This window comes from Drosophila mojavensis, unplaced genomic scaffold (assembly GCF_018153725.1).
Source record: "Drosophila mojavensis isolate 15081-1352.22 unplaced genomic scaffold, ASM1815372v1 contig_74, whole genome shotgun sequence".
NCBI lineage: Eukaryota > Metazoa > Arthropoda > Insecta > Diptera > Drosophilidae > Drosophila > Drosophila mojavensis.
Window position 1 is genome coordinate 2,232,106 of NW_025318899.1, and position 22,467 is coordinate 2,254,572.

At 44.2% G+C, this 22,467-nt stretch overlaps 4 protein-coding genes across 11 annotated transcripts in view; 2 read left to right on the plus strand and 2 right to left on the minus strand.

The window, feature by feature from the left end:
• Positions 1-4,845, plus strand: part of LOC6586623 (adenylate cyclase type 5) — a 44,966-nt gene extending 40,121 nt beyond the window's left edge. For all 4 annotated transcript variants that reach the window (XM_032733324.2, XM_044009820.1, XM_015160447.3 and 1 more), the window contains 3 exons: positions 39-220; positions 299-423; positions 2,008-4,845. In XM_032733324.2, the coding sequence (XP_032589215.2) occupies positions 39-220; positions 299-423; positions 2,008-3,207 (1,507 nt within the window). In that variant the 3' untranslated portion in view covers positions 3,208-4,845. The remainder of the gene's footprint in view (positions 1-38; positions 221-298; positions 424-2,007) is intronic.
• On the minus strand, positions 4,832-8,032 carry LOC6586624 (protein scarlet). Its single transcript, XM_002012199.4, has 9 exons — positions 7,632-8,032; positions 7,317-7,366; positions 7,114-7,250; positions 6,746-7,051; positions 6,175-6,681; positions 5,961-6,113; positions 5,643-5,884; positions 5,157-5,257; positions 4,832-5,089 (listed from the first exon to the last, which is right to left on the minus strand). The coding sequence occupies exons 1-9, from the start codon at positions 7,943-7,945 to the stop codon at positions 4,914-4,916; spliced, it is 1,986 nt and encodes a 661-aa protein (XP_002012235.1). The 5' UTR covers positions 7,946-8,032; the 3' UTR covers positions 4,832-4,913.
• Positions 8,033-8,916: 884 nt separating this feature from the next.
• LOC6586626 (elongation factor-like GTPase 1) overlaps positions 8,917-22,467 on the minus strand; it is a 90,258-nt gene continuing 76,707 nt past the window's right edge. Inside the window, exons 5-7 of the mRNA XM_002012201.4 lie at positions 21,122-21,306; positions 13,852-14,060; positions 8,917-9,091 (exon numbers count right to left, since the gene is read on the minus strand). Of these exons, the coding sequence (XP_002012237.1) occupies positions 13,872-14,060; positions 21,122-21,306 (374 nt within the window). The 3' untranslated portion in view covers positions 8,917-9,091; positions 13,852-13,871. The remainder of the gene's footprint in view (positions 9,092-13,851; positions 14,061-21,121; positions 21,307-22,467) is intronic.
• On the plus strand, positions 9,944-13,666 carry LOC6586625 (proton-coupled folate transporter). Of its 5 annotated transcripts, XM_044009823.1 has the most exons (7): positions 10,034-10,052; positions 10,803-10,967; positions 11,074-11,151; positions 11,877-12,632; positions 12,703-13,041; positions 13,098-13,426; positions 13,479-13,666. In XM_044009823.1, exons 2-7 carry the CDS (start codon positions 10,881-10,883, stop codon positions 13,606-13,608), a joined length of 1,719 nt encoding a protein of 572 aa, XP_043865758.1. In that variant the 5' UTR covers positions 10,034-10,052; positions 10,803-10,880; the 3' UTR covers positions 13,609-13,666. The 5 variants fall into 5 exon arrangements, with proteins under 5 accessions (XP_032589217.1, XP_002012236.2, XP_043865759.1 ...); XM_032733326.2 differs by lacking the exon at positions 11,074-11,151 and having other exon boundaries at positions 9,944-11,018; XM_002012200.4 differs by lacking the exon at positions 11,074-11,151 and having other exon boundaries at positions 9,945-10,967.

Consider the following 22,467-nt stretch of genomic DNA (forward strand, 5'->3'; position numbering starts at 1 on the left):
TAACGCACAGAGAACTAACATGGATTGTCGCTTTGCAGTTGCATAGAGAAAATCAAGAGCACCGGCGCCACCTACATGGCTGCCTCTGGGCTGACGGCCAACACCTGCGACCGGGTGAACTTCAGCCATGTGACCGCCATGGCCGACTACGCGCTGCAGCTCTTCGACAAGATTGAGGAGGTCAACATGCACTCGTTCAACAACTTTCGCATGCGCATAGGTGAGCTGGAGCGACGTCTTTATGGGAATGCCCGAAACTTAAGCGAATTCAATTTTCTTTCATTTTCCCCCCGCGCAGGCATTAACATTGGACCCGTGGTGGCTGGTGTGATTGGCGCCTGCAAGCCGCAATATGATATTTGGGGCAATGCCGTGAACGTGGCCTCCCGCATGGACTCGACGGGTCTGGTCGATCACATACAGGTGAGTTGAACGGACTTTGTTCTTGTCAGTTTACAGCCAGACGAATGTCACTTAAAATAAATGCGAATGGAGATGCGGTGAGGGGATAGACAAGACAGAGACGAGACGAGACGAGACTAGGGTTGGGAACTTCAACTTATTAATACAACTTTTAACAGCAATGGCTATCATCATTATAGGCCAACATTTCTCAATCAAAAGTTCAGTTCGTATACCTTAAATTGATTGTGTTGAATGTTGAGCGATTGATTGGGTCGCAGTTGTTTGCGTGGGCTGTACTAATGAAAGGTCAGCCCTCACCTGGGGTTGTTTTGCGCTTTATCAGATTTCTGGTCCATTCAAATGTCACTTGAAATAAATACATATGTGTGTGGGTGCATGCTGGACTGGTTAGATACCCTGCAAAGGGCTTTGTATATATAGAAATAGAAATTAAATTTGGTTTTACAATGCAATAAAATTTGTGTGGCTTTAGCTAAACTTGAAACCAAATTTTTAGTCTAAAATATCTCTTTGTATATATCTTGATCTGGGTTAGGTGGAGATGGGAGGAGTTTTAGGTCACAAAAGCAGCGCGTGGCTATCTTTCATCGGGCGTTGCTTTTTCTTGTGTCGAGTTTCTAAGCCAGCCAAATGTCACTTTAAATAAATGAGGCTGGTGTTGGGCCTAGATTGATGAGCTAAGTAAATACCCTGTAACTAGTTGGAAAAGTAGAGAATTTTTATAGTTAAAGAATCATTATATGATTTATACGTCTTAGAGATGACAATTGATCCAATATACTTTCAATAATGTTTTGGCACTAGGTAATAATTTTATTATTTAATTAATTTATTGCAATAATGCATTTGCTCTCTTAAGTCAACAATAATCTATTTATATAGGGTATACCGGGAGAGCTGGGTATGCGTTGCCAGACCGCTCTAATCAATAGCTGGCTAAGAGTTTGCCGAAATGGGCAACAGGCTGCTCCAGACACACATACACACGCACACACACTCACACACTTATTGCGTATACGCCATGTGCGCCTCATACAATTTTCATGGGAATTAGAAAGTGCCCACGCACTGAAACTTAAACACACACAAACGCACACACATACAGACATATATGCACACTAGCCTAAATAAATATATAAACACACACACACACACACAGACACATACAGCTGCTGTATTTGATTTTATTTGCCGTGCGTCGTCGATAAAAGCGAAGCGCACGAAAATTTGCAAAGAGAAATAAATTATTAAGCGGGACAAGGGATAAGATAAGATGGTGGGAGACGGACAGACAGGGCTGGGAGCGGGGCTATATCAGAGTGTTATCATGAAATATTGAGCACAGGTTGTGCCACTGATTGTGTGTGTGTGAGTGTGTGTGTGTGAATGAAGCAAATGCTATTGCTGCTGCTGCACGCTTTGCCAATGAACTTGTCACTTGGAATTTATTTTATTATCTCTCTTCAACTCTCCCACTCCCTCTCTCTCTCCCCCTCCCCCTCTCCCTCTCCCTCTTGCTTCACCTCTTTTATTTGCGGCTGCACGTTTGGACTCCCAAATGAAATCAACACCTGCGCCCAGGTGACCCAGGAGATGCAGCAGCTGCTCGAGTGCCGGGGCTACGAGCTCACCTGCCGCGGCAGCGTCAACGTCAAGGGCAAGGGCTCGATGATAACCTATTTTCTGAAGGGTAAGGCGCAGCAGCCCGCCACGGTCCCCGCGGTCCCCATGGGCGGGGCAGAGGAGAAGCCGGCAGCGGAAGCAAACAAGACGCCAGCAGTTGAAGGCGTGGCTGCGGCCACAGTGGAGCCGCCCGGCGAGGCGGATGTGGACGAAGATGACGAGGAGGACGACATCGACCTGAACTCGAATATGCAAAACTTGACGGCGCAGCGGCGGAAATCTCTGTGCCGACAGCACAACATCTCCTCCTCGTTCGGCACCACCGTCAGCTCCACGGGCATCACGCCCAGCATCTCGAACAGCTCCAGCGTGGTGACGATTGGCGCTTTGCCGGCGCTGCTGCGCAATGCGAATCAGGCGAATGCCGACAGCTGTGCCACGCCCACAGCGCCCAGGACACTGGTGGCGGACCTCAAGGAGGAGATCGCGCGGGACGAGAAGAGCGCGCTGAAGGACTCCATCGAGAACCTGGAGATCCTGCTGAAGAACAACATCAGCCTCTCGGATCTGAGCAACAAGCAGCAGCAGAACCTGCGCAGCGAGGGCAGCTGCAGCAGCTCAACGACAACGACGCTGCGCAAGCGGGACACCATCGTCAGCTTCCATGTGACGGAGACGCTGACCACGACAGCCTCCTACATGCAGCAGCAGCAGCAGCAGCAGCGCAAGCGACGCTCGGTGAGCACGATGGCCACCAGCTGCACCACCAACTGCAGCAGCACCATCACCACCCGGCTGCTGTCCAACGAGAGCCAGAGCTCGACGCACACGGCGCCTGGCACGCTGGAGACTGACGAGGCAGCTGGCGGTGACAGTGGCGCTGGAGTGGATGCAGCTCGGGGCCAGCCGCTGGACTGGCAGCCGCGCACAGCTTTCCTCGAGCCGAATCGCAGTCCCATCAAGACATCCCAGTCGATGAGTCCCATTGGCCTGGCCACCGAGGTGTTTGTGCTGCCCAACAGCCGCAGCATGATCCTCATCAGCAGCAGCAGCGCTGGCAGCAGTCCAGGAGCAGGAGTTGGAGGCGGCGTTGGATTGACAGCAGCAGCAGGAGGCGCCAGTCCGCGACCAGGGCTGCTGCAGCAGATCAGCACGTAAATAGGTTGATGGCCAAGCTAAATGTAAATATGTATAAAAGGCAGTCGAGTAGAGGAAGGGGACAGAGTTGCCAGATCGACGAGTTGCTAGCAGAGTAAGTAGCAAAGAGTATAGAGATGGTTTTAATGAGCTAGAAGAGCTTGATGTCATGCGCCAAGAGTCACACACTGTAGAGTGACAGCGTTGCCAGATCGGCAAGCTGCTAGAAGAGTAAATGCTTTAGAGAGTGATATGCTTAAAATAAAAGGCAGTCGTTTATCACTGGGTTGCTAGAAGATCAGATGACCTCGAGAGCTGTTGGCATATCCCATTTGGCTGGCATAGAGAGTGACAGCATTGCCAGATAGTCATTTGGTATAGAAAGAATACTTTATAGTTAAAAAGTTAGGAGCTGCTTAGTTATGCATGCTCCAGCAGTATTTCCCCCTCAAACAACCTAACATCTAAGGGCATATCCGACTAGACTAAACGGCGTTGCCACATAGTCAGTCATCAGCTTAGAGTTGTGTGCTCCAGCAGTGTTGATTCCCTTGATCCCAACTATTTCTATTGATCTCGCATTTGTTGTTTGTTGTTTGTTCCTTTCAGCAGTCTAGCCTGAACCAGGCATATCCGACTAGGCTGCGTACCCTGCATATCACAGCAAAATAAACGAATTTCGAACCGAAAAACAAGCTGTTGCCATAGGCTAGAGTTATGTATAGTTAAATAAGGGAGCACTATGACCAGGTTCCTATATAAATATATATATATATATATACATGTATACTATTTGTAGTTGTTATTAGAGCAACTGTACTCAATTTACAGGGTATACAAATGCAACAGTTTCTAAGCTTTGTTACCATCAAATGTATCGAAACTATAGAGAAATGTGACTCGAGTCAATTTGTAGGATCTAAAGAGGAGATGGAGATGGAAGATGTTGAAAGTGTGTTTCATAATATAATTAGAGGGTATACAAAAAGTATTCAGAAGTGTTGATTGGAAATGAAACTTCTTTAAAGAACTATATACTAACCAAAGCTCAAATTGTTAAAACGCTTTACGTGTACGTTAGACTTATATATGTATGTGTGTGTGAGAGAGAGAGAGTGTGTGTGGGTGAGTGAGTGTTTGTGTATGTGTGTCTTAATGTTGCTGAAGGAACAACACTTAATTTTAAAGCTAAACTCTATGTATTATATAAACGAATACCTAAAACTAAACTAAACCAAAGAGCAGATATATAAAACCGAAAATCAATTCTCGCTGTGATTTCTATTATAAATGTATAGATTATTTTATAGACTTGTGTTACATAGTTTTAGCTTTAAAACAAAGAAAAACTCAAAAGCAAAACACAAAAAGTTCGAAATTGTAATTGAGAAAATATTTTTCTTCGACTTGAAACTATAATTTAACTAAGTTTTTCTACAAAGCTGTTCTACTATATATATACATATATATATGTAGTACATATATAAAACATATATCAGAGTACAATATGTGTCAATTTAAGTGGAAATGTTAAATGTTCAACGTAGCTCGCAGTTTGATTCATTTCCAATTCAAACTCCAACTCCAGATTCAAATTCAAATTCAATGTTAATTACTGTAAATGTGTGTCGCAATAAAATTGTTGTTAATAAAAAAGCATTACTTAGCATTTATTATGCAAATTGAAAAACGTATTTACAGCAAAGCAAATGAGAACAAAGTTATTTCTAGATCTTGCGCGCGCGTCGCCAGAGAAAATAGTAGCCCAGCACGTGGAAGCCAAAGTAGATGCCGACTATGGCCAAAAGATTGCGATAGAGATTCGATTCCTCGAAGCTGTACTTGTCCAGCACGTCCTGGCCGGTGTGGAAGCAGGGCAAGTCGGCGCTCTCGCCAAAGCAGGCTGTGAGAGAGGAAGGCAGAGAATGAGAATGGGAGCAGGTTAGTGTTAGTGTCAGCAGGTGACTCACTTATGTTCTCCACGCCCGACCATTGGGCAATCGTCATGGCCTCGTTCGCATACAGCATCCAGGATATAAACTGCGTCCAATAGAATGCCGCAGGCAGCGAGCTGTAAGAGAGAAGAGGTAAGGATAAGAGTTAGACTTGAGCATACCCTGCAATTCCCTTGTCCAACTATTAGGGATTGTTCCAAATAATAAGCCTCAGCTATAGAGCTCTAATCGTCCTCGAGCTGTGCTCAAATCATCTCAATATTCAATCATTATCCTTATCAAGTATACGCCTCGTAGGTGTACAGCAACAGATATACGTGACCATATAGAGCAACCTACACACTTTCCTGCCCTTCTGCACCCCATCAAGCACTTAATTATATCCAATCTTCTTCCCTATGACACACACAAGCAGAGCAACATGATACCGCTCCCCTCCAAGAGGGGGTGATACCAGACAAAGCAAAAAAAGGTCTCTCCGTTTGAAACTGTTCGCGTTACCTAATTTTGATGAAGATGCCCGACGTAATCATGATAATGTAATCAAGTGGCACCAGATACGCCATCGCCAGCGGCACCGAGTTGAAGGCCGTGGAGAAGAAGCAACCACAGGCGGTGGCCACATTCATCACCAGGACAACGCAAATGGCCGTGATGCTGAAGGCGTAGAACGTGGCTCGCAAACCCGTTAGCCAATAGCAGATGACGACGAACAGCAGCGGCTCGATAATCATGCCGGGCAACTGCAAACAAAGAACCATCAGCTAATGATGATGATGATGATGATGATGATGATGATGGCCTGCAAGGGCAGCTTACCATGGCCAAAATGTTCGCGACGTAGTACTGCGCGGTGCTGTATAGGCCGGAGCGGGTTTCACGCATGAAGAGCGGAAAGCCCTGGGGGAAGACGTTGAGCACGGAGTACATGGGATGGTAAGTGTTCTCCGATATCATGATGAAGAGTGTGCCCTGCAAGCAGACGAATGAGATGCAGTGCAGCCAATGCAGCTGGAACTGGACTTGAACCCACCTGCACCGCCTGCACGCCCAGCTGCGTGAGCTCCGTGGTGCCCGCGAAGCAGGCGCCGATGATGAAGGCCATGGCCATCTTTTGCAGAAAGCGCATCCATTGTATGGTGGGGTCGCGTAGCAGCGTCAGCGTGGCACGCAGCCAGACCACGTGGAAGCGCTTGTACCAGGCGACGCCCCTGAAGGAGTCCAGTTCCGTATCGTAAGGGAAGTTGCCCGACTGCGCCATATGAATCTCCAGGTTGACCAACATATCGCGCTGCTTGGCCGCCGAGCTGACGGCGAACTGATCGCACAGGTGCTGGGCGGAGCGCTGGGAGGCCTGCTCATAGCCCGGATCTGTGGCCAGCACGCCAATAAGGAAGTCCGCCGGATTGTACGCCTCCGGGCAATAGTAGCCATGGTCTGCAAAGAAGCTCAGCGCATGCTGCGGCGATCCCGTGAAGGCGACGCGGCCGTCCGCCAGCAGCATCACGTTGTTGAAGTTATCAAAGAGCTGAGAGCTGGGCTGCAATAGAGACGGGCAGGGGATGAGAGATGAGAGAACGGGGCGGATGCTGGCCAGTGGTTACCTGGTGAATGGTGCACAGGATGGTGGTGCCCTTCTGGGCCAGCTCGTGCAGCGTGGCCACCAGCTGCTGAGCACTGTAGGAATCGAGTCCCGTGGTGGGCTCATCGCAGAAGAGAATGACCGGATTGTTGAGCAGCTCGACGGCAAAGGCCAGGCGCTTGCGCTCCCCGCCGGACAACACCTTCTCATCGTCGCCGTTGCCAATGCGCGTGTGGGAGGCGGACAGCAGCCCCGTGCGCTCCAGCAGCTCTTTGATGATCAGGCGACGCTCTTCGCGGGAAACGCGACGGTCCAAGCGCAGATGGGCCTGCAGTCAAGAGAAGCTATATGAGTAGGTCAAGGGAATTATCGCATGAAGCTCGCTCGCACCATAAAGTTGAGATGCTCGAGCACAGTGAGTGCGCCTATGAAGAGATCATCCTGGTAGACGTAGCCGCTGATGCGATGCATGAAGGGACCAACGCGCCGCCCATTGATAAGTATATCACCTTGAACCACAGTGCCAGCTAAAGGGAAGTAGTTCAAGCAGCGAGAGCTAGTGGGTGCTTATCTTATCGGCGCAGATAACTCACCTGGCTGCCTATAGCCCAGTGTTGACATTAGCGTCGTCTTGCCCGAGCCACTGTGAAAGAGAGAGTCGAGAGATGGGGCGAGATGAGATGGGATGGGATGAGATGAGGCGTGATGCGTGATGCGTAGCCATTAAGTGTGGCGCGAAAATAAAACTATTTTGTAGCCACTAAGCCCCGCGCTTATCAGTCAAAGATTAAGGCGCTAGCCATAACCCAGTTAGAGGAATTTTTTTTCGGTCTGCGCTCCGCTCCACCGCAACGAGCATATATCGATTACAGTTAGGTGCGCTGAAGCGCAGCTTGAACTCGTCTCACCTGGCGCCCATCAGAGCCATCAGCGAACCGGGCTGCACCGCCCCCGTCGAGTTGTTGATGATGCGCTTCATGCCACGCCCCGAGCCAACATTCGTGTAAACGCACAAATCCCTCCAGACGAGCGTCGCCCCCTGCTCCACCGGCGACCATTTGCTGTAGCTGCGCAGCGGCAGGCTGCGCTCTGAACTGTTGCGCTTGGAGAGCTTCGGCGTGGTGTCCAGACTGGGATTATCACTGGAGCTGCCGTTGGCGTGCCCAATACGCACCACCTGCAGCTCGTGCTGCTCCTGCTGCCTGCTGTCCGTATCTGACATCTCTTTTAGCTCGCGTCTATTGTTAACAGCGTCCGCAGCTCACGACGTGAATCGTTCGACAGCTGCTTCTCAACTGAACTCAAGCAAGTCGCTCTGCTGCAGTCTGGCCATTGCGCCTACAGTCTGCACTCGTGAGTGTGGCTAGCCGCAGTTGATCTTTGTCAGGGTTAGCGCGGCTGGGCGTGGCAGCGGCAGCGACAAAATAAGCTGCAGCTCAGGTTACCTCCAGGCCTTGGGAAGCCCAACAAGCCGTCATCCAGACAGGCGCTCAACCAGCAAAGGGGAAGAAACGGCGCATAGCAAATGCCGCGAAAATTGTTGGAAAATTAAAGAAAATTGCAATAAATTATTTTGCTCAGCACTGAGAGAAATCATACACGGATTTGAGTTTCATTTCTTACAAAAAAGAAGTATTATTAGTTTCATTAAGTTTGCACTTTTTTGGTACACCCTAATAATCTGTTGATTCAGCTATCTGCTCAACAAAAATTTGATGTACAAGTTTCACAGTACCTCAGCTTACTAAAAATAATAAAATTTCGACTCGGTAAACTTTTTGAACGCATCCAACAAAAAACGCATTTTAATAGCTTACAAAATGTATTATTTTTGGGTCCACCCTAAAAATCATAACATTTAAGTTTATTAAAAGCCCAACTGCTGAACGCAGCCACAAAATCTGAATTTTTAAGTTGCTATAATTGTGCACTTTTTGGGTCCAGCCTAAAACCTGGATTTTGACATCTCACTAAATTTCCCGACATGCCCGAAAGTATGCTACAAAAATTAGTGTATGTCGAAAGTTTTCTGCTGCCGCCCAAAAGTATGCCACACTACAATTATTCCAAATATTAATAAAAGCGGCCGCCAAAAAGTATGTTACTGCATTTAATAGCCCGAAATTGCCAGTGGATGCACGAAAGTATGCTATGCAATTAAATCAATCAGTAAGCACGAGCGTACTCAAACAATTTAATTTTTGACAGGTTTAAGTACTAACCTGCAATCATATATTTATTTAATTAATTTTTCTAAAAACTTAATTACAAAAATATATCAATTTTATTTTCCAAAATGTGGCAGGTATTTGTTGTCGTAGGTCAACTGGCTAATATCCTCACATCTTGTTAATGATTAATGATGCTTCTGGAAGTATAAGAACATATAAATTTATTAATTTCGTGCTAGACTTTACAAAGTATAAAGTATTAAATGCTTTTGCCAGTGATTTAAGACTCTTAAAAAGTTTTTCTACTACTTTTTTTTCCATGAGTTAACAGCGCAGCCGCAGCCGCAGCCGCATTTCAGTTCGGTAAGACATTTCTGTTATGCTAGGCCCACTGTTAAAAGAGTCAATGTTTTTCTGTTAAGGGTCAAGTCTGTAATGCTTAAAGCTCATTTTGTTATTTAAACACTTGCAGTTGCACACAAAGACTCGATTGGACTTTGCTGTGTATATATGTATGTGTGTAAGTGGCTATGTTCTCTCTTATTAATGTTTGCTTTAAACAATTAAAGAGTTCAAATTTAATGATAGAGAAAAGCAAATGGACACGAAATTCCCTTGCTTAATAAGCTGAGAATTATGAATAAGCCATATATGTAAAAGACCCATAGGTATATAGGAAAATTATGCCGTCACATATTTTATTTATTTGACTAAGGCCATAGTATTAAGTTTCCATCAGCAGAACGTAGACTATAAATACTCTAATTTCAACTGCTGACACTTACAAATTTGAAAAGTCGAATTACGAAATGTACTATGTTTACAACCAAGACAATCATAAACATAGACATAAATATATACTATTATATATATATATATATATATATATATATATATATATATATATATATATAGGTATTTATACATATGATTCTATATATATATTTTATATATAAATATTTATGTTGTTAATCGTATAACTGCACCGCTGACTGATAAGTTGAGTATAAAGATTATAAGACACATTCTCTAGCTTCACCTATTCGCAGTTGCTTGAGAGCGTTTTAGTCGAGCTGTCGTCTACCTACGGCTGTCGTCTACATATGTGTGTGTAATACTCGAAGTTTATCAACAACGAATGAAATGCAATGTCACGAAGTGTGTTTAACAACTCAATAAGCGAATTCACGTAAATACGTCAAGCCAAAGTTTTAAATACCCTGGACTTAAAGGACTAACCTATTACAACATATCCAGCCGGAAAAATGTACCTATACTAAATACATACTACATTAGAGTGCTAAAATTGCAAATGAAACTAAATGAAAACACCTGTAACCGATATGACAAGGGTTTAGCGTGAAGTGTTTCAATTATAATCTATATATATAGGAATTTAGGGTATACGAGGTATACCATTTAATAGTGTCCGATTATACAGCTATTACGGCATTATATGGCCGACTGTTACAGCAGAAATCTCAGCTATAGGCTAACGTCATAGCAGAAATCTCAGGTATAGCCCAGGAAGCAGCTATCGTTATCACAAAGATACTGTTAGCATTTATGGTATCCTACATTTCTGTGACTTTATCAATGCTTTAGCTTCTTAGCTTATCGTCCAGACGAAATTTACCCAGGCGGATAACGCGTTAACAACAATAAAATAGAAATGAAAATTATGGCTGAGATAAGCTGAACAATAAAGTTAATAAAATAGGGTAAACGCGCGTTAACCACAATCATTTTACTAAACCAGCTTTGAACAACGTGAATATAAATAGTAAACACGTCACTGTTGTTTAATTAAGTTAATTAAATAATGAGAAAACCCCGATAAGTGCACAACAATAATCTCTGTCTATTGGCTAACGCGCAACAATTCAAATTGCTAACGGCTCGAAAAAGCTTTACACATGCTGAGCGAGCACATTGCAAAAGCGTTTATGCTTGCAGGAATAAACGAAAGACACAACAGATTTTGCCATGGAGCAAACCAACAAAAACGCGCGGCACGTTGCTGAGAGCTCGCAGAGCACTAAACTTCGCTCAGCTGAAATGAGCGTCGCTGAGGTGAGTCCGCTTGCTCCGTGTAGAGCGGCTGTTGTGCAACGTGCAAGCAAGGTGCATAAGTCTTCTTGTAAACCAAAATACAAATCGAAATTTTTCGCGTGTACAGTTATGTGATTGCGTTCGCTGTGACCCTCTGTACGTCGTAGCATTTGCTAGTGTTTGCTGTACCAAAAAGCTCATGCTTGTACGTATAATGAATTGAAATGTATGTATGTATGTTTTATATGAATAACTTCATGCTTGTGCGAGGGGCACCTTAAATATTGTGAAACTAAGAATACTAATTATTTATTATCAACTTCAAAAAAAAAAAAACGAACAGATAAATATATTTTGTATATACATACATTTATATGCATATTTTCTTGCAAGAAATAGTCAAATAATCTCATAACATTATCCCAGATACATATGTATGTATATTATATTATGTATATTTAATGTCCAAACATATGCATATTGTGTTGCATTAAATATAATATAATATCACTTTACACATTTACATAGATATGTATGCGCATATACCAGCGAATAATTGTTTTATTTACTTACGTTACTTGCTTAACAGCCCTTTGACAAATTTCACAATTTTAACGAAAGCTCTCGCAACCCATGTGCGGTTAACGCAGCTGTATTGGTTTCAATTTACGATAGCCTAACAAACAAGCTTGAATTGCGAGCTAGCACACTGGCTCTCTTGAGCAAAGCGCTGAATCGAATAGCTCGCTCGCGGGCACACACACATATACACATGCGCACGTATACAACAGTGGTGCTCTCTGCTAAGCTGCAGTGAGTGCGCTACACATAACATAACAGCACAACACAACAGCAGCGAGCGCTCTTACTCAATCTAAAGCTCTCTCCCTCGTTCAATTGTAAATTTGCACAACTGTTGCCTATTTTTAGGGCTACTCAGAAAATGCGGGACGCTCTAGCATTTCCAGCAGCTCGGGGGCAAGCAGCGTCGTTTTGCCGCAGCGATGCAGTCTCGGCCATCGCCTGATGAGCATCATCAGGAATATTTCAGTGGAGCCAACCATGTTCCTATATATGTTCGCCTTTATGATCACCTCCGTGGTGGAGCAGAACTTCTTTCTGCAAAAGGCTTGTCGTGTCAATAACAAGCTGAGCGACGATATCTGTACGAATATCCATAAGAAAGAGAACGAAGACTATAAGAACCAGGTACTGGACACCACAGCTTCGTTTCATCAGTGGGAGAACATCTCGGCGCATGTTTTTCCCATTATTTTAGCATTATTTCTAGGCTCCTTCTCGGATCGTCGCGGTCGCAAACTGCCCCTGCTGATGGGTCTGGTCGGAAAGTTCATCTATTCCACGATGATTGTGGTCAATGCCAAGATGTCCACCTGGCCGGTGGAGTACATAATCTATACGGCAACGTTGCCGTCAGCCATAACAGGCGCCGATGTAGCCATCTTTGCCTCCTGCTTTGCGTATATCTCCGACATAACAACGTTGCAGCAGCGCACCATCAGGGTGACCATACTAGACGCAGTCTATTTGACTGCAATGCCGACTGGCGTGGCCCTCGGCTCATACCTCTTCTACAACGCATTCAATGAGTCGTATGCGGACATGTTCGCAGTGAATGCATCGCTGCTGCTGCTCGCCATCATCTATACGCTGTTTGCCCTGAAGGTGAGTTCCAGCTGCTCGTTGTGATGCCCCCATTGCATCCTCTGCTTCTCTCATCTCCTTCTTCATGCAGTGGCAAACGACGCCCAATCAGCGCTCGCTGCGCGAATTGGGCTGCTGTGGCTTTTGGTGCGACTACTTTGATCGACAGCATATCAAGGACTCCATAACGGTGCTCACCAAGCCGCGACGTGGCCACAGACGCATCTTCCTCTACATCCTGCTCATTAGCATGGCGCTCTACACCTTCCAGCGCGACGAGGGCAACTACTTTTATATGTATACATTTGGCAAGTTCAACTGGCAGGTCAGCTCCTACAGCACCTTTAAGACCTTCAAGTCCGCTGCCTTTGTCATTGCCATGCTTTTGGGCGTGCCGCTGATGAACAAGTTTCTCGGCTGGCGGGATACGGTGAGTGCTGCCCGCCTCCTGCTGCCAACTGCCAGCTCAATTGAGTCGCCTTTCAGACCATCATCTTCATTGGCACCTGGGCGCATGCCATTGCCCGTTTGTTCTACTACTTTGCGCCTGGTCCGACGCTGTTGTATGTCGGCGCCGTTGTCTGCAGTCTGGGCCCTATAGTCGGACCAATGATACGCTCGATGGCGTCCAAAATAGTGCCACAGTCGGAGCGTGGCAAGGTCTTTGCTCTGCTCTCCGTTTGCGACAATGCTGTGCCGTTCATCAGCGGCGTTTGCTACACCCAGATCTATCGGGCGACGCTCCAATCAAGTCACGGAGACGGCATCTTCCTTCTAACCTTGGCCACGCAACTGCTGGTCTTTCTGCTAGTGCTGTAAGTGAAACCCATCGACTGATTGACTTCTATTTACGCTTTGCTTTCGCAGCTGCATTCACCTTGTGCTGGGCGGAAACTCACTGGCTGTGCCCGAGGTGGCGGAGAACGAGAACGGACTGATCAGTAATGAGAATAAGCAGGCGCAACAGGGCAACAATGCCCAGCAGGAAACTCATTGAGTTCGACTACGATCTGTGTTTTAAGCTAATAAAAGACAAGAAATTTTCTATTTTTAAACGGGGCGACCTTTTATTCTGTTTGGTTTTGGATACTAGTCCATTGCAGCTAGGATCTTTGGGATAAACTCTCAATCTAACCTGGAATGTGACTAGCGCATGTTGAGCTACTCACAGCTACTCAGAGATTAAGGCTAATCAAAGATTTAGCAATTTGCTAACCTAACCAAAGATTTAGCAACTTACCTGCGGGGTTTTCTTTGCGTTTATTTATTCTTGGAGAGTGTGCGTTGTTTCTCGGCATGTTCCACCACCTTCTCGTCCACAAAGAGTCCTTTGCGCCTGCGGACACTGTCCATGTAGAGCTTCGCTCGATTCGCTGAGTCGGCCTTCTCGCCAAAGTGCATCAGTTCCTCCTCGGTTGTGGGCAGCCAGAAGGGATCAATATCAATCACCTGCCAAGAAGTAGAAGAAGAAGCAGAAGGAGACACACAGAGATCTGTTTTTAGTAAGTTTTCCAGGAATTCATTTAGCCACAAAACGGAATCGAAGGCGGGCCACTTGAGCGAGGACAATAGGGTATATACGACGGCGTCGCTGGGTCTATGCGCCTGCGCCTGCGCCTGCTTTGCGTGATATTTTATGACTGTGTGCGTGTGAGCGTTTCTATATGTCTCTCTGTGTGTATGTGTATGCGTGTGTGTGTGTGTGTGCGTGCTGGCAATCAGGGAAAGCGTGCATTTTCACATCTTCATTGTTACGCTCGAGTGCCTCGAGTGTCCCGTCTGGAAAGACATTCAAATGGCTGTTGCGCATCCTTAATGACTTTTTCAATACCAAGTGGGATAGAAAGGACACAAAGGCGTCCATTGCGTGATAAGGCACGCCAGGATACGCAGAATTTTAGTGAATGGCGTGAAGTATTTGCCAGTGATTGATGATTGCCAACCAGCACCAGCAACAGCACCAGCAACCAGCAACAGCAACCAGCAACAGCAACCAGCCTGGTTGTGTTTTGTTGTGCACAGCAGGCGGGTGTCGAACCGTGTTGTTCTTGTTGTGCTGCTTCTGCGGAAAGGCTGGCCCCTAACGAAAAGCCAGCTCAATGCCAGGAACTTTGCTTTTGTGAATAGCTTGAGTGAAGAGTTGCAACAGGATTTGGTTTCAGTTCGTGCGCAAAGAAACTTTTGTTAAGTATACCCTATACAGCCAATTGAGCGAAAGGGGTATCTTGCCTATAGCCATAGGCATGAGCTAGCTAGCTGCTAACTCAAGTCTGCTAGTCTCAAGGCCATACATCTAACCCTGATCAGCTCTTACAGTCAGTTGAATCATATGAGAAATATCGAATAGACGCTCAAAATCGAGAAGAGTCTCTGACTAGAGATGCTCTTCACGAATGCCTTTCACTTTGTTGCTCTCTAATTAGATGCTGTGCCTATATAACAGAGAAGGTTCTGGATGTGAAGACTAGCAAGTCATTTTATAGTTGATAGCTGATAGCAGAGATTCTGAATGGGGGTTTCCTTTATAATAGAAAGGCTAGCAGGTCATTTACTTACAAGAAGATTTCTCAGATGGTGTATCTCGTAATATTCTTAACCAACGAGCTTGGACTCAACCTATCCATTTATTACCTTCCCATATTTGAACTGTTTATAGAATATGTGCTAGCTGTGCATGCTCGAATTGAAGCACTTTTACTTGTTCTCCTTTAGCAGCATCTGTTCGCACTACGCTAAACTGTGCTCCCAGAGCCCCAAATGTAGATGATTATCGGGCACAACGTTTCGCTTGTTTAACAACAACGAACAAGGCCAAGGCAGGGGCTACGAGATCAGCTCAGAGCAAGACGAGAGAGAGAGAGAGAGAGAGAGAGGATGAGGCTGCAGCAGTAGCTAACGTAATCTGCAAAGACGACACGCGGTCCACGCCAAGACACGGGCAATCCCCAGCTACAGCTTAAGCTCAGTTTGTTTGTATGTGTGTGTGTGTGTGTTTCCTTGCTATCCTTTTGCACATGCTCAAAAGAGTCTTCGAGAAGAACACGCAGCTAGAAGGGAACGCTGCTTTCCCCAACGCACAACGGTTCGTCAAGTCGAACAACACAAAACAATTCAAGCCCGTTGGCAGCTGAAGTGCTCCAAAAGTGCGCAACGCTTGCGTCTGAGCCGGTCCAGACAAATGAGCACAAACGGCGGCATACACCGCGAGAAACTAAGCAAATCAGAAGTTAGCTCGGGTACTTGGAGAGAATCTGAATAGCTAGAAGTACTCAATTTTATAATAAGAATTAAAATTCTAGAAAAATTTCATTATAAATATATAATGAGTAACCTAAGATCCTTTACAGTAGTATATATAGACATAGTCCTTTGCTCAGATCCCAGCTTGACTACGTGAAATCACAGTCCCATAGGACATACTCAAAGATAGCAATGAAGGGGAGTTCTTTAAGTAATACAACTCCGAGTATAGAAAAATATTTGGAAAGGCAAGAGATTCGAAAGTTTCGCGGTCTTAAATTGAATAAGAATGAAGTTTAAAGAGAGAAAACAAGGAAATTCAGATCGGAAACATTATAGAACAATGTTAAGTTACTTGCTGAAAAGTTTTAAGCCTTAAATCGGTTGCTGTATAAATCCCCCAATTCGATTCAGAAGAACTTGATATACTCAACACCTTCCCTTTGCCCCACCGACTTAAGGCCTGTTAGCAAGTGACTTTATCTTTTATATTTCATCGATTGTATTGTTAAGATACTAAAGCTGAATGGCATGGATTCAACACTTGATAAAAATAAGGCAAAATAATAGAGAAGAAAAGGAGAAGAAAATAAAAAAGTCCTACAGCGAAAAGAAGATGACGAAAATAATACTACAAAAGTCCTACAGGTAGCTATGCTCAGGAGCATCATATTTTTCTCCACATATGCACGCTTCATAGAAGACATGTCATTCCATATTTTTGAGTTCCTTATACTAAGAACAGTTCGTATTATGATAAAAGAAAATCATGTATATATAAATGTACATATATCATTTGTGACTTGATACTTCGCTTGAAAGACGAAACACGCGAGAGACGCGTGAGTCGGATACTCTCGACTGATTGTTTGTATAAGCGTACGTACGTGTATGTGTGTGTGTGAGTGTGTTTACCTGTCCGCATGCAGGTAATTTACGCGGCAGCTACCGAAATACGCGCAGCTCTGAACAGAATCGGGAACGAGGCAGCGGCAGAGGAAGGGGCAACAGAGTAAAAAAAAAAATAAATATATATATATATATATATATATATATGAGCAAAGCGCGGCCCGCAGTTGAGATTATTATCGCGCGCCAGAAACAGAGCCACAGCCAGAGCCAGAGCCAGAGCCAGAAGCAGAGGCAAAAGCAGAGGCAGAGGCAGAGGCAGAGTGCTAGCTGTGACCACGAGCAACAGCGGCAGCAGCAACAGCAATACAAATGGAACGTCCGTTGCGCATGCGCTGCAAAGTCGAGCTCGAGCCTCGAGCCTCGACGAGCGTCATTTTGACAGCGCGCACAATGCAAACCACGTTCCACTTAAGCGCAACAATAACAACAACAACAACAACAACAGCAACAACAACTGCCTAAAGGATTGCCACAGCCACTTGGATAAGCACTTGCCGGCTTGGACCTCAACTTCAAAATATACACACAAACAAAACCACACACACACACACACACGCACATGCAAATACAGGTGTGTATGTGTGTGTGTGTGTGCCATATGCAGCGTAGACTTTAGGGCACTGCCACGGCCTCAACCTCAACCTCAACCTCAAGACTCGCAGTCGTCGTCATCGTCGTCTTAGCACTGGGCAACATATTCCATATTCCTCGCCTGCTCTGCGCTCCATTGAAGACTTTCCCTTTGGAGCTGGGGCGATAGTCTCGCTAGCTGGAAGCTGGGGGTCTCTCTGCTGTCTCTTGCAGGTACAAAACGAGTTATCAGATTATTTGTTATTTGTCTGGGCCCCTCTGCTCTGCTCTGCCCTGCTCTGCCCTCTTCTGGCTCTGTTCTTTTGGGTTCGCTGCTCTGCCTCAGCTCTGTTCTGCTCTGTTTTATTTTTCACTTCAAGTAGTTTTCAAGTTATGCAAAGCACAGCAACAACAACAACAAACACAACAACAACAATAATAATAATAATAACAATCATATGCGACGCGTTAATGATAAACACTCTAAACAAGAACAACAACAACTACAACAACAATAACAACAGCAAACTGAACAAATGAAAGGCACAAGCGGACCTCTACCCCTACCCCTACCCTCCCCATCCTCCTTCCACCCGGTCTGTGCCTGCCGCTGCTCATTTGAAACTCCAATAAGAATCCAAGTAAGACCAGTAGCCAAAGCCGAGCTGAAAGGGAATTTTAGGAGGGGATTTTATTTATTTACTTTTTTTTTCTTTCTTGTAATTTGGAATGAGGCAAAGAAGGCCTTGAGCGGAGCAAAGAGAATCGTGTACTGATTGCGTAATAATGGGAGAAATTTGAGGGAAAAGAATGCTTTCAAAATGTGTTTACGGAATTATATATAGAATATATGGAATTGAGTAAAATAAGGAAGATTATAGTGAAGATCTGGTTACTAAGAATAATTTTAATTACTTTATCGGATACATCATACTAACTTACAAATATATAGTCATATATAGTATAGTTAATGGCTTTCGCAGAGTTGATCGAAGATATTTTTAGCATATACTATCACATATATCTATTATACAAATATTAAAGTTATATGCCCTACCGCAGTTATATTTCAATATTATAAGTTGACATACTTAGCCGAATACACTTTATTGCTTAGCGGAATGTTAAGTATACTCTACTGTTGTCATGCTCTGTACAGGGTATTGCAATATCAAATTATAACAGAAATGCGCAAGACAGTAGCAACTGTTGCAGTTGCAATAGCAGCAGGGAGAGACTTCCTAAGCTTTAAACTATATATATATATGAAAATGTATATATGTATATGTGTGTGTCTGCTTGAGGCTTTAATTCGTTAGATGAGGAATCGACTTACATATATGAAAACTGAAAATTAGTTATTTTTGGGACTCGAGCAGAAAGGTCGATAAGCGGGGTGAGTTTACAGAGCATGAGGATAAGACAAAGATGGATGCATAGAGAGAGAAAGAAGGAGGGAGTAAGAGAGAGAAAAAGAGAGAAAGAAAGAGATAGTAAAAGAGAGAGAGAGAGACAGAGAAAGGACGGAGTAAAAGAGTGAGAGACAGAGAAAGGACGCAGTAAAAGAGAGAGAGAGACAGAGAAAGGAGGGAGTAAGACAGAGAGGGAGAGAGACAGAGAAAGGAGGGAGTAAAAGAGAGAGACAGAGAAAGGAGGGAGTAAAAGAGAGAGATAGAGAAAGGAGGGAGTAAAAGAGAGAGAAAGAGAGAGAGAGAGAGAGGAATAGAGTGAGACACAGAGGGGCAGTAACAAAGAGACGGTAAGGAAGACAGAAAATGAACATAAGAGAGATTAGAATAAATATATAAAAAATAAGAATAGGAGAGACACTCAGTGCGAGAAAGAGAGAGAATTAGAGAAAGATCTAGAGGTGGAGTCGCATAGCTGCCAGTGCAACAGCTCAAATGTGGTTGTGGCTGTGGCTGTGGCCGTTGCCGTTGTTAACGAATTCTTTGTAGGCCGCATCATTGTGGCAACAGCATTCAAATGCGTCCGCTGCTTCCAGCTCCACCCACCTCAGGCCAGTTGCTTGCTTTATTGTGGGCACGTGACAACTGCGCCCACTGAACACGCCCACGCCCACGCCCACGCCCGCGCACTCGCGGTCAGTCTTGGACATAACTCAGTGTGTGTGTGTGTGTGTGTGTGTGTGTGTGGAGGTGGGCGTAACTGCTTTTAATTGTGTTAAAACGTCAGCAAGTTTTTTTTTTCTTGCGATATGAAATGAACCAACTCAATCGCCAGGTGACACACATCACGGCGATTGTCGATGTCGATGTTGTTGTTGTTGTTGTTGTCGCATTCTAATTGATGGCAGTCAACGACAACAGCAGCAATAACAACAACAACAACAACAACAACAGCAGCAGCAAGCACGTTGTGTTTTAGCTTTCCCATTGTCTTAATAATAATGCACTTATTTGTGCTGCTGGCCAAACTAGTTTCCGTTTAGATTTCTACACGACGAGACGCCACGGAAAGTTACAAATGTGCTGCGTCCCTCCCTTTTCGGACGGATGCTGGAAATGCGTATGAAATTATACGAAAGCAGCAAAAACACAACAACAACCAGCAACAGTAACAGCAACAGCAACAACAAACAACAGCAACAACAAACAACAAAAGCAACGTAGACAACGTTCCCGGCAAAACTTCAGCTGAGAAATAGAAAATCACCGGAAGTCATTATACAAAAACTTGTTGTTATCGATTGGTTGGGCGATACACAATACACACACACACACACACACACGAGCACATACACACACTATCATTTAAAAAAAGGTTTTAAGAAAAGCAAATAAATAAAAATAAGAAATATATAAAAAAAAATATATATGATAAATAACATTTAAAAAAAAATTTAAAAAAATTAAATTTTCACTAAATTTACAATTTACTATATTTTTAATTGGTAGCAACTGATTTGAAGAAAATAAATAAACAATAAATTTGAATTAAAAACAAAATAATTAAGTCAACAAAATTGAATTAGAATTTATATTATATTTCAGTGATTGATATATTGAATTGATACATTTATTTAAGTATCTCCAAAAAAGTCTTGATTGGTAGCAAAGAAATGTTTAATTGCTCAACATCCAATCTAATCAAAAATTTGCGAATGGATGCACAGCTCTATTCAGTATAAGCTATAATTTGATGGAGGAGAGTGGAATTCTATAAACTAAATGCCCTAGTCCCAATAAAAAGATATATTTTACATATATATCAGTTGAAGCTAAACACTTGCTGAAAACGTAATTGACGCCTTTGTGTGGTGCACGTGCGCTGCTGCGCCTCTCTATATATTAATCATTTTTTTGAGCGAGCCCATCCGCCGTTTGGGCCCATCCGACATACGCCATACGCCATCCGCTCGACCAAGTGGGCATTGAGATCAACTTTGGGCACTGCACAAGGTCAGGGGAAAGGCCGAGCACTTGGCATTGCTTTGGCAACTGCCAGCAATAAAATATTGCACACAGCTGCAACAGCAGCTCAAATGGACCATATAACTTTCAGAGCAACTGTTGCTGATGCTACCACTGGTGCTGCTGCTGTGGTTTAGCTTATAAGACTTCAGCAGAAGGCAGCAGCAGCAGCAGCAGCAGCAGCAGCATCAGCGTAGGTAAACTGAGATTTTAGCTGACCAACGACAGACCGTAAAGGCAAAAAGCACGCACATATGCCATATGTTTCAAGAGGGGCAACTTTTGTGACTTGCGCCCAAAAAAGAGATCAAGCAACTGCAGCAACAGCAACAGCTGCTCTGATTGCACACTTACCTCCCAGTGGCTGAACATTAGCTGCGGACAGGCCAAGCCAGATGTCTGTTTGCGTATCTCCTGCGCAAAGTTGAACGATTCGATCACCGGCAGCAGGCAGGTCACCGAGAAGTTGCCGCTGCCCTGGGTCAGGTCGCCCGATAGGATTTTGCCATGACGCCTGCCAATCACAGCGTACATTTTACCTGCAAGAGACCCAAAATAAAAAAACAATTAAATATCAATAAATGCGAAACTTTATTCTATTTTATGATGGCTATAATTGAAGGCAAATATTCTGCTCTTGAATATAAAATATAATATATTTAACATTCTTCACATTAGCAACACCTTGATGGAAACTAACTAATTTACAGGACACAACTTTATATGAATTACAGTTTGAGCTGCTGGAAATCGATGGACAACTAAGAAAAGGCAAGTATGCATGCTCTAGACAGAATCAACCGACTAGGAGGCAGCCTGAGCCCTGGGAATAGCTATTATTCTGCCATATTGTTCATGCACTTTCTCCTTGAACATGTTTTCAGGATATAATCCATACAGATTCATTTTCTTAATGAATTTTTCAGGGCATAATATTTGCGAAAGTCTGTGGCATTAAAGCAAACTTTGACTGCTAGCTAAAATACAGCTTAAAGCTAATAAATGTCACTAGAAGTTATAGTCTAGGACTTGGCTTGCCCTTAAGTCAAGCTAATATTTCATATAGGACTTTACGACTTTATGCCGACAGTTCAGTTCACAAAATTCAAGTAAAGCTTATAAAAGCCACAGCCATTTCGACTTGGCTCTACTCTGTGCTGTGATCCCGGCTAAAGCTGTGCCTTGGCCAAGTGGAAATGCTAACTGAAATGAAACCTTATCGCTAGAACCATAAAAAAATTGGCGGGCTTTCTGCAGAAGCGCGCGCTTTTCGCTTGAATTGTATGCGTGTGTGTGTGCGTGTGTGTGTTGGCCACTTCAGCTGAAGAAGCGTTAAAGTTTGTCTTGTTGTTGTAGCTGATGCTGGCTTATTTTTTGGCATGCGCGCGAAATTAAACAAGCAGCAACAGCAGCGCTTGAGGCCAGCAACAAAAAATACCCACAACAACAACAACAACAACAACAACCAGCAGCAACAACAACACGCAGCCAGACAATGTCGCTGGACAGGAATTAGTTTCCGGTCGTAGTAAAAATGACAAAAACAACAGAGAGAAACAACAGCAAAAACAACAACAACAACAAGGGAATAAGAAAAATACAAATAAATATAAATAAAATCAACAGCAGCAAAAACGGGCTAAAGGATGCAACCCAAACGTCCAGCCGAACGGCCGAACGGCAAGCGCTCAGCACGCGAG